Here is a 12500-nt window from a genome sequence, read left to right on the forward strand (position 1 = left end):
GAAGAGGGAAAGTAAGAAAGGGAGACAGTAATGTAGGAAGGAAGTGAGAGTGAGAGTGAAAATGAAAGTGAAAGTGGTTAGCAGATCAGTAGAATGCATGTTAGAATGCAAGTATTTGTATTCAGAGATAGGAGGTAAAGAGCAAAAGTTATGAGAGATATAGAGATAGATGGAGGTCAGTAGAACAAAAAAAGGTGATAGACAGTGTTGACTGAAGGCTCAAGATGTAAGTGAACAATAGAACTGGATATTGATTGCAATTGAGTAATAGTTAGAGTACATTTAAATGAAAAATATGAAGAAATTCATGGCTTCATCTCCTCTCCCCCCTCACAGTGCATAGGCTCACCCAGAAAACTACGCTTTAAGTTCAAGCCTCGTTCGTATATGCCTTACATCCCTGATGAGTATGTGGCGTGTGTGTGTGGCTGTGATCAGGACTTCCTTGACACGCTAGATATTCGAGCCATCACTTCTGTGACAGCACAACCGTCGCAAGGTAAGAGTGTTATTTACCTCAGAATATACTGCTTAACCCGTCTGATGGGGTTTATTTGTATGCTCAAGTGCTTGCCCCAACATTTATTTATGATTCCTATTATTGACTGGGTGCCAGTGCTAGGGTCACTTATTTTGTAATATGCCCAATGGTTGGCAAATTAGAGTTCTTGATGTACAAAAGCCAACTTTTTTCATTATTGTGATATATCACTGGTGATGCAATGAAATACTGCAGATTATTTAATTTAAGCTCACTATGGTGTATACAGAGCCTTCAATAGAAGTGCATTTGTATTATGGGAAGTGTGACCAAGGCCTTGGATGTATTTCTTAACCCTTTCACGACTGGATGTATTTTCGCCAACTCCCGCTAATGTCGGGAAGATAACAAGCGCGGGACACTTCATGTTGGGGTGTTTTCTTGCTATCTTATTGAACTTTGCCTATATTCTTCACTGCTATGTGAAAATACCAAAGGAAAGTGGAAGCAATCTCTTAGTGGGGCATCAAAAAACATGTTTTATAATTTACCAAAACAAAGAGAACAATATGAATAATCATACACATACATATGAGTATGAACATGTACCTCGTGACTTGATGTGACATGACGTGATATCATGGGTAATCAACAAATTAGAAGTAGTATTGCTTTAGTAATTTTTACTTTATTTTATTTCTTGGCCAAACACATTTGATTTTACAATAGTTTTTTGATTCAGATCTTTTTATTTAACTGATCAAGAAGCAGAAATTACCATGATGTCATTAATATCACATAGTTTTCTGTGACATAATTTTTTAAGGTTATATCTCATTTTATGACACTCAAACACCTAAACTAAAGTAACAGAGTCCAAGAAATTATGTAAAATGATTATATTTGAGACACAATCTAGCTATCTGTTGCTGACATTTCAGCACGTCACATTGGCCCAGTTCAGTTCAGTTCAGACAGATTTGCGAAGACGTCGCTTCGCCCGGGCTATATGCACAAGGCGGCCCGGCCTCTGCCAGCTATGAGTGCTGACTCATCTTATCTAATCATCATCGCTGAATTCAATTCAGCTCAGTTCAGAGAGATTTTGCGAAGACGTCGCTTCGCCATTGCCCCACCTGCACAATGTCTCAGGACGTCACCCGGGTCCGGGGATATTTTTTGACCTCGTGATAGGATGTCAACCAGCGCGAATGGATTACCGTGACTGGTACGATCAGTGGGGGATTTACATGTCAATACCTTTTATTGTTGTGATAAATTTTGAATCACAGAGCATTGTCACACTTTGCTGTCATCTTGCATCTGCCACTTTTGTTGCAGATGTGGAATTGTCTATACTTGCCTCCATCTATTTTCTTGTTTTTAATTGTTATTTGTATTGCACTGGCATTGAAATGGGGAGGTAATTATGGAAAGTTGTTCTTGGGTGTGTATCAGACAGGCTGTCATGTACTCCTTCAGCAGACGACAAGCGATATCCAACCTGATATCCAATGGCTGAAGATGTCCCCCAAGGAACTTGCATTTATGACAGCCAGGAAGAAGAAAATCATGTACCTTTTGATAATCCTCCTGCTGGTGTGGTGTGACTGGGCAAACTGGTCATCCATGTTAACACTTTGAAGTTGTACTCAGTGAAGCACCTGGGCTTGTTTACCAGGTTGCCCTTGCAATCTGTAGGTCCTGTGTTGAGTATTGCCCTGGTATGGACCATGCTGAGAATGGCAACAGGCTCTTTGTCCATCAGTATCAGGCATAGCATCCTGGTTGGTATTGTCTAGCATGGTTTTGTGCAATATCCTTTGGCATGTGCTTAAAGGAGAGGTTTGCAGTACTAATTGTCTGTTGGGAATGAAAGTAGTGAAAAAGGGCCACCGAAATGTACCAGTTGTCAAGTCAATTCGTATCCCATGCTGAGCAACCTAGCTATATCAGTAAGATCTATGAAGGCTGTCATGAACTAGGGCATCTAATTCCTGTCTTGTAACCTAGGCTAAGGGCATGGCTGGCACACAGCTTCTATACCTTGAGGCCAAATCAAGCCCTTATGCTCGAGTCAACTTTGAAACTTCTAAAGGTTCTTGTCAACAGTGATCTTTTGCTTGGTGCCTAACACAGACAAGACTCTTCTCCTAGAAGGTTGATGACTAGTCTTAACTTCCACAGGTGATATTCCACAGAATGGGAGTTGTTATCTGGTAAGACAGGTTCCATGGCATGGTCTCTGTCGTCATTGTTGTTATTGATAATACTGCTACTGCAGGTTTGCTGGCCATGTCTGCTTGGATGTGGCTTAAACTAGTCCCTAGATTTTTTCCATCAGAGGAAGCAAGGAAGGACAAGTGTCACTCATCTTTAACACGTTAACGACGGGGATATTTTGGTTCTTAATGGTCGAAACGCCGGAATATTTCAAACGCATAAGCCTAACGCCTCGGGATTCTCGCGCGCACTGGCCGCGGCCGAGCGCTATACGCCCGATCAGTCGATCACCCGATCACCCGGCGCACCGGCCAGGAAGAAAGCCACGACGAAATATCTCGTCCCCGGCGGCTTGACCCTACCATCACTTGACGTGATATCATGTCACCCCTCGTTAACGGGTGACAAAGGAAAAGATCCAGAAAAAGGGCCGCAAGAATTTATGCTACATGTAACATGACCTAATTTCACAATAGCATGAATATATGACGTTTGTGTTAAAATCCAAATTTAACATGTACGGAATAGATGCCATTTGGGGTCTGTGGCAAGAGGCTTTTGTTAGGGCATGGGAGTCGTCGATTAAAGGAAGGAGAATTTGATTTGATCCGTTGTTTGCTTTTAAACATACCTAAAAGTGAAGTCCAGACATTTAAGAATGTCTTCGTTCGAAAAAAAAATCCTTTACAATTTAGCACGGTTCACTTCGCCCAAGCCCAAAACGGTCACGGGGAATGATTCAGCCCTTTAGGACACCTTTCAGCTGATTTTTCTAAACATATTATCCTACCTTTGTGGACACCAGAGACTTGATAAGAGATATCGTAATCGGTTGACAGGAAACTGATGTAAAGGATATTTTATTACAATTCGAACAGTGATACTTTTGATGATCGGAGTTGGTGGCCAGTGTTTACAAACAGTCCGTGAGACGGAGAGAGGTGCCACAATGCATCGCGTGAACTTTCGTCAGCGTAACCATTCACAAGATTTCGCCACGCAACGCACGGTACGCCCTGCTCGAAGTAAACGAAGGGAAGGTCTTTTATAGGGAGATGTAATGTTTCATTGATTAATGACCTTTGTAATTATATGTGGCATTTTATGGTGTTCTCGCCGTAAGAGGATTTTTTTTAGGATTAAAACAGTGCGTATAATGTTTTTTTTTTTATCTGTATTATTACTTTATTCAATTGGCGTATCAAATATTTAAGACATGAAGCTGCATAAACATTTTAACAAACTAGTCAGTCGCTTCTATAGGAAGTGGTTGTGAGTACTGAAGCAGCTTGGCGTAAAAGTATTAATACTTGTAATTACTTTACTGTCTCTTCGTCGCTTTTTATACTGGTTTGGTCTGTGCGATATTTTTCAGACTGTCCTTACATCCTTCGCTGCCATTAATCAGGTAAGTTTCATAAAGATACTTCTAGATTGACATTGTTGCTCATGTGATACAGCCAGACAGGGCACTGATGGGGGAGCTCACCTCTCTATCTGGTCTATCTAAATGGAAGAAACCCATTGTAATTGTATCATATGATTGTGTTGTGTTGGCTACTTGAAATTGGTGTTTTACCTGTTTGGTCCTCTTGAATATCAAGGCCAAGACCATGTCTATGATAGGCAAGAGTGCACAGAATCTACCGCAGTGGAAAGTACAGGTTTTAAGCAATTCATCCAAATCGATATTATTGGTATTGGTTTTGCGGATTCATTATCTAGAATAGAAGAATAGTTTTGCATGCTTCAAAAGTCGTTTTCTTTCCTCCGCTGAATTTTGGCCTTTTCTCTTGGGTTTCCTATGATATGGTAATTAATTTCCTTGCCTTCACGACACTGTGGTCACTTAAAACATTTCGAGGTATAGAACTTGTCAGTCAAAGCCAGAGTGAAAGGGTAGTGTGAGCATCAAAGCTCATAACATAAGTAACATGACCTAACGACCATCTTCATCGACGTGGGAGGTGAGTTAGGCCTGACTATCGCTATGATAAGCAGTGACACAAACCGCTTTGAGCAAATCCTCCTGTTCATCGTAGGGGAGGAGAGCCTGAAGGCTGGACGCAGGCCATCTGAGTGGAAGGTCTGTGGAAAATATTTTACTACAGGACTGGAGTGATAGTAGTAGAAAAGTAATGGTTGTATGTCGCAAACAAGATCCTGAATCCTTCTGCTTCCCAAGCTTCCTCACTAAAGCTGTATTTCATAATCCCACCAGGAGGTGGAGGACGGCCGAGAGCAACGGGCGGGAGGACCTCCCCGAGCAGGAACTCCTCTTGGGACAGCGGCTACTCGTCCTCGACCTCCAACTCTCACCCGGCCACGCTCCCCAACAGCAACCAGAGAAGGATTGTGTTCGGCCAGCGTGCCACCAACAGCGGCTCCAACGCCAACAGCAGTAACAACCATAACAACAGCAGTGCCTTCCCGTCCCCCTCATCCTCCTTCAGTAGAAGCCCCTCGAGGCCACAGCGTGGGAGAGGCAGAGGCAGTCGAGGATCCCATAATGCCAGTTCTTCATCCTGGGACTCGGGATTTTCGTCCTTCGGGTCCTCTCAGTCGCAGCCTCGTCCGTCTTGGGGGGGCTCCGGGGACGGCAATGAGGACCGGGAGAATGCCATCGTCTGCAACTGCAATGAGGACGCCATCATGCTCACCGTGAGGAAGGAGGGCCCCAACACAGGTAAGAGCGCGAGATCGGAGGTTTTAGCTTCTTTTTCATATTCTTGTTATTATGTCAGGTAGCCGAGGCAGGTACTGGCATTGTTTGCATTTATCTCGATTTTGAAATGCTGCAGTTGGATGTATAGATGTAAACCAGGTACATTATTTGTCTTATTTCAGGTCGACAGTTTTATAAATGTTCTAAACCTCAAGGACAAGGCTGTAATTTCTTCCTCTGGGCTGATGATGGAGGTGGAGGAGATGGAGGAAGTGGAGGAGGTGGAGGAGGAGGCGGAGGCGGAGGAAGGGGCGGCGGCGGCGGCGGCTGGGGTGGAGGAGGCGGTGGCGGCGGCTGGGGTGGAGGAGGAGGAGGAGGTGTGCGAGGCGGAAGCAGTGGTGGAGGCAATCAGTGGAATGGGAGCTCTTCATCATCCAGCTGGAATGGAGGCTTCAGTTCAGGTGAGAAATAGCTAGGTTACTCAATACATACTCTGTTACAACTGACACTCTATTGTGACATGCATCGTATGTACACCCATTATGTAACTATTTACGTACACGCACACGCATGCGTTTTCTCTCTCTCTCTCACACACTCACTCACACACACACACACACACACACACACACACACACACACACACACACACACACACACACACACACACACACACACACACACACACACACACAAACACACACACACACACACACACACACACACACACACACACACACACACACACACACACACACACACACACACACACACACACACACACACACACACACACTCGCTGGTATTGATTTTTTTTAGTTATTTTCTTTGACATACATACTTATTCATGTAATGTACTATGAACTTTATATCTAATCGCTCTAAACTGCCTGGATTGTTAATGTTCATAACAATATTCCGGAAAACAAAACACGAATTTCTTTTATACACAAATCTAAAAGTCTTTATAAAAACTCAAGAGATGCGAGTAATGTAGACAAAACGAGGGAGTAAAAACATTGTTGCTAAAACGGGAAATATACACTTTTAATTGAAGGAAGGCACAACATCATATATAGCAATTGAATTATCAACAAAACAAACAAAGGAATAAGTAAGAGTAGAAGACTATATAACAAGCCAGGTTCAAGGAAGTCGTTGGCAGAGGCACCAGGCACAAGGCCAGCAACAAAAAATGCATCCCCGGATTGCAGTTCAACAAGCCCAAAGGAAGCCCTTCGTCAGTAGGTTAAGATGATATTGTATAGACATTCTGAAGTAACATAATATATGACCAAATATAATATATGATCAAAAATGAATTTAGTTTTCGACGAGGGCTGCAAGACAGACTGAGGCCAATGATAGACCTACTCCAGCAGTAGTTGGGAATCCGCTGAGTCAGAACATGTTTGTGTTTCTTTGCGTGCGTATGTATATATACATGTATGTACCATTATACATACATAAATACATATAAACTCATTCTGAATGGATGGATCTTCTTCTGTTGAAGTCAAACTAGGGGTCGTCGCTGTTGCTCTCCTCCGTTGACAAGACCATTTTCTTGTCCCTTCGCGGTGCAAACAACTCATCAACAACAAAAACAAGGCAAAGAAACGATTACATGGAGGAGGGCGGGGGGGGGGGGGGGGGAAGGCTACTGGGCGAGTGGGCGATGAGCAACAGGTCACTAACCGACAGGAGATGAGAGGCGCGTCGCCATCAGTCGTGGGTGATGGGTGAGGGTCGTTCACGTTTTCTTTGACGAGGAGAGCAACATGAGCAACGGGAAGACAGTGAGAGAGTTTAGGCAGCGCCATTGTCAGGGTAAAGGAGAGCGCTCAAGTGATTCAGAGTTGCTGTGCAGCTTCTCAAACGAGCATTTTTCCCGCCAATTCAAGGAAGGGACACTCTACTTAAACGAGCATTTTCCCGCCAATTCAGTGCTTGCTTGCTTGCTTGCTTGTTGGATTTATTGGCTATCAACCAGCGGCACAGGCCAAGGTTATTAAGCCAATGATTCCATTTTATTTTATCAATCTATATAAGGTCATAAAGTTTTGTCTCCTTTAGAAAAGTGATTACTTTATTAATTATTTTTTCATCATTGGATAGTAAATTTTTGATATTACATTCTAGATTTTTTATTTGTAAATAATTTTTTATTTTTTGTCTCTGATTATGGTATTTTTGGCATGTTGTCAGGATGTGTGATATTGACAAACATCGATGGCAATGGTGACATTGTGGAGGGAAACTTTTCTCCATGTAGGGAGTGAGGTGTGTGAGTCTTGTTGCGTTGACCCTTATTCGGGCCAACACCACCTCCTCTCTTCTATTTTTCCTGTGGGCTGTGTCCCACAATTGAATTTCCTCTTTGGTCTTGTTGTGTATTGTGAGGTCGGTCCACTCACTCTGCCACAGGAGATGGATTTTTGCTTTTATAAAAGAGACAAAACACCTGAGATCTGTATGGATAATACCAGGCTCCAGATCGCCAGTCGACCCGGCTAGTTTGTCAGCCTGTTCATTACCATGGATACCCGAGTGTCCAGGTACCCATATCAGTTTGATTGATTTATTGGCACTATGCATTTTACGAATGATATTACCCTGTATTTCATTATAGGTGGTTTCTAGTGATTTAATGGCTTTAATTGAACTTAACGAGTCTGAAAAAATGACTATTCTATCGTGGGTCGTCGATAGGGCAAAATCTAAAGCTTTATCTATTGCAAAAAGTTCGGCAAGAAAGATCGATGTATGATTCGGCAATCGAAATCTCAACTGACATTCAGTCGACCATACACCCGCTCCCACACACTCGTCTGTCTTGGACCCGTCGGTATATAAATGAAAAAAGGAAAGATGTTTAATTAGGATCTCTCTGAACCTCTGGCGTACCTCCACCTCCGACACCGTGGCTTTGGCTGATGGTAGCCAGTCTACAATGGTGGAAAAATTGGGTGTTTCCCACGGTGCTATATTTGACTGAACCAGGGTATCGATGGTAGAGAGATCTATACCGACTTTATCTGTGAGGTCATGGAGTCTATTGCCCAGCGGCTTCCCGCCGCGTTGCTGGGGCCCTAACTGCCGGCGCAAAGCATCCTTGTTAGGATGATGGGGCTGCCTGGCTACCTTGGCGGCATAAGTCAGCGCAAGCTGGCCGCGTCTAAGACGGAGGGGAGGTACTCCCGACTCTACCTCTAGGCGCTCAGTGCGAGTGCACATAAGGGCTCCAAGACAGACGCGTAAACACGCATTCTGCACAACATTCAAACCTTTCAGAGTTGAGCTCGTTGCCGAGCCATACACGATTGACCCATAATCTACTTTAGATCTAATCAGGGATTTATATAACATCAGTAAAGACTTTCTATCAGCTCCCCATTTGTGTCCAGAAATGCACTTTAATAAATTAAGTGCTTTTTGACATTTATTCTTTAACTGACCAATGTGGTCTTTCCAATTTAATCTACTATCAAAAAGTAGACCAAGAAATCTAGCTGAATTTTGAATAGGTATTGGATGGTTGTCTAGAGTTAGCCTGATGTTGGGCTTTCTCCTATGTGTAAAAACCACGCCAATACTCTTTCTTATGGAAAACTTAAAACCCCACTGGAGGCCCCAGTTATGAATCATATCCAGTGCCAATTGGATCTGATTTGCCGAGAACTCTGCATTATTGCTGGAGTGCCATAATGCACAATCATCGGCGTACAGTGAGTATTTAAGATTCCGAGGAGGAGATGGTAAAATGTCATTTATTACACATAAAAATAATGTGGGAGACAAGACACTTCCTTGTGGGACCCCGTTTGCCTGGACAAAAATGTCCGAGAAAGTGACGTTGTCAGAAAATAATTTGACAGAAAACGTTCTGTCAGAAATGAAATTTTGAATAAAACAAGGCAAGTTTCCACGTAATCCGAAAGCATAAAGTTTTCTGAGTAGGCCATGTCGCCAAGTCATGTCGTAGGCTTTTTCTATGTCTAAAAATACTGATATCAAAAAATGCTTTTTGGCAAATGCCTCATGAATGTGACTTTCCAGTTTTACTAGCTGATCGAGAGTTTGGCGTCCCTTTCGGAAGCCGCACTGCTCGTCAACTAGTAAATTTCTGGTATTTAAAAAATGCAATAGCCTACTATTAACAATTCTTTCCATGACCTTGCATAAGCAACTTGTCAACGCAATTGGGCGGTAAGAGATGGCGGATCTGGGATTTCCCCCTCCTTTCAATATGGGAATGATGTGGGCGAAGTGCCATGAATTTGGAAAAGTCTGGCTTTTCCAAATATCATTGTACACTTCTAGCAACTTAATCATGTCATCATGATTAAGATGCTTTATCATCTCATATCGAATCTCATCGGGGCCTGGGGATGTTCCTCTACAGGCTTCTAGGGCTCGGACAAGCTCATTTATTGTTAGATCTTTATTGTAATCAAAAATATCTCCTGTGGCAAAGTGAATTGGTTGCAGCTCGGCTGCTTCCTTGGTGGTCAGGAATGCAGGGTTGTAGTTTTCCGAGCTGCTTGTATAAGAGAACTGCCTGGCGATTGTGTTAGCAATGTCTCTAGGTGAGTCATAATTACTTCCCTCATGAATTATATTTCTGATTTTATTTGATGTCTTTTTCCTATTTATTCTATTTACTGTGGACCAAACCTCTGATAACTTTGTATTGCTATTAATCGTAGAGACAAAGCTTCGCCAGGAGTCTCTTTTGGCTTGTCTGATTGTTCTACGAGCCCTAGCTCTCGCTTGTTTGTATTTGCGAAAGTTCTCAGTTGTGATATTATTATGGAAAAGCCTGTAGGCCCAATTTCGTTCACACAGTAGCCTGATGCAATCTGGTGTCGTCCATGGAACTCTATGCTTAACGCTATCTGTCGAAGTCTTAGGAATGGTTGCCATTGCTGCATTTATAATACAATTTTGAACACTGTTTACTTTATCATCAATGGTTTCTCCAACAACTTCGAGCTTGACGCTCCTTGTGAAGGCGACCCAATCTGCTCTTTTTACGTTATATTTGGGTGCTGAAGGCGTCCTCGTGGTGTCGCATGAATATTGAATACAAATAGGAAGGTGATCGCTTCCCAACGAGTCGTCAATGGTGTGCCACAGGCACTTGGCTGCTAGTGTTGAGGAAACCAGTGATAGGTCTATAAAGCTCAAATTACCGGTATTATCGTCTATTCGCGTTGGACTACCATCATTTAGAAGAACCAGATCAGAGTCGTTGATCAACTTAACTACTTGCTCACCTCTACCATTCACCCGTGGGGAACCCCATGATGTATGACGAGCATTGAAATCTCCTAGAATTAATTTATTGTTTGGCAGACTGTCCTGAATAGCAAAAAGCTCATCATAGATTAACCTTTTATCAGATGGACAGTAAGCTGAGCATATAGTCAGATTCGTGTTATTAAATTTTACTTTCCATGCGACGTGTACAAAAGTAGAAATAATCGTCACAGCAATGAAAGGGAGATTCTGGTGGATGTACATGCGACTCCTCCTCCACACCTTCCCTCTCGGTCTTTGCTACAAAGATGGTAGTTTCTTAGCGATACTACCTCGTCAGAGCCTTGGTCGTTTAAATGGCTTTCTTGTAGTACGATAATATCGGGAGCATAGGACGAGCTAATAATCTAAGAGAGTTTACTTTTGATCTAAGACTTCGACAGTTTCCATTGTATGATGGTATACGCGTGGATTACGTTTATGGGGTTTGGAAGTGCCTTGTCCGGTGGTTTTTATTTTCTTTTTTTGGGAGGAGCGCCTCCTCCTCTCCCTCGCTTCCCGAGGGCCTCTCTCGGAATTTTTGGAGACAGTAGTCTCCATGGCCTGCTCCCCTCCCACCAGAGAGACGCCCGGCGGAGGATGATCTGCTCTTACGAGCAGAACTACCACCAGACGAAGTTCTAGTGGGGGTCGCCTGGACGAGAAGGTGCGATCCGGATTGTGATTTGGTATCGACCTCCTTAAGATGCTGTTTTTGCTGGGTTGATTCAGCAATTTCTTTAATTGTCTTATTCAATTCTTTAATCTGATTCATTAAGTCCTTTACCGTTTCTTTCAATTCTGCAATTTCCTGGTCCTTAACTGCGAGCTGCTGATTAACACTGCTTGCACTGGAAACAGTGTTAGTTACTGCTGAGGCGTAAGAAGTATTGGTTTGCTTGTCAAACCTTCCACTTTCTTCTTGGCCTCACGGTACTAACATCGTGTTCTCTCATGTATGCTAATGTCTCAGTCTCCTTCTTCAGGCTACTGCAATCAGCAGAGCCTGATGATGGGACCTCCACAGTTAGCACACTTGAGTGTCTTTTCCGTGCATTCAGTGGTATCGTGATCTCCAGTACATTTACCGCAAGTGAATTTGTTAGTTATCCTTATCATTGCATCTTAATGAGGTGTGTCCAAATTTTTTGGCATCTATTACACCGCATAGGCTTTTGAATGTAAGGTCGTACTTGAACAATCTCATATCCGATTTTGACAGTACTTGGAATTTTATTTGAAGCAAAGGTCAAGAAACACAATCCGGTCTTTGTTTCGCGCATTCCCATCTTTCTTGGTCATGCAATTTACGTCCACAACGTTTTGGTCTTCATGGCATCAAGAATTTCGCTTTCTTCCATTGTTCCTCAAATCCATGTGAAAGATTACTCCCTTACAGGTATTTGGGCCAACAGGAATAGTTACTTTTACTGTAATGTCATGAATCTGCGTCAGCTTAAGTAAATCGTTTAACCTGAGACTTAAATTGCACTTTTTTTTCACAAGGAGGCTACCATCTCCGCAATTTTCAGGACAAAATCAAAAACTGCCTCCCACTTGACCATCAAGGACCTTCTTAATGAAAAGGGGTTGACATTTCTGCAAGGATTGATTTTCTTTCATGCAACGGATGTTCACTGTCAGCACCTTGCGTTCCTGGGGAGGGATAGTTAATGGATGTCGTCTGGGTCGGCCCCCCCCCCCCCCTCCCCCCCCCCCCCCCGGGCCCCCCCCCCCCCCCCCCCCCCCCCCACTTGGGTCAGTTGGTCGGGGTTCCATTACTGGTCAAAGTGGTCTTAGAAAGGGTCGGAGTCGCTCCGCCCCTCCTCC

At 43.3% G+C, this 12500-nt stretch overlaps 1 protein-coding gene across 1 annotated transcript in view; it reads left to right on the top strand.

Annotated features, from left to right (window-relative positions):
• The window catches only part of Top3alpha (topoisomerase 3-alpha), a 42741-nt gene that overhangs the window by 19237 nt on the left and 11004 nt on the right, over positions 1-12500 (top strand). The window contains exons 13-15 of the mRNA XM_086551759.1: positions 337-499; positions 4926-5390; positions 5552-5830. Of these exons, the coding sequence (XP_086407885.1) occupies positions 337-499; positions 4926-5390; positions 5552-5830 (907 nt within the window). The remainder of the gene's footprint in view (positions 1-336; positions 500-4925; positions 5391-5551; positions 5831-12500) is intronic.

Source organism: Penaeus japonicus, unplaced genomic scaffold (assembly GCF_977035675.1).
Source record: "Penaeus japonicus unplaced genomic scaffold, GWHDUDI00000001_assembly GWHDUDI00000025, whole genome shotgun sequence".
Lineage (NCBI taxonomy): Eukaryota > Metazoa > Arthropoda > Malacostraca > Decapoda > Penaeidae > Penaeus > Penaeus japonicus.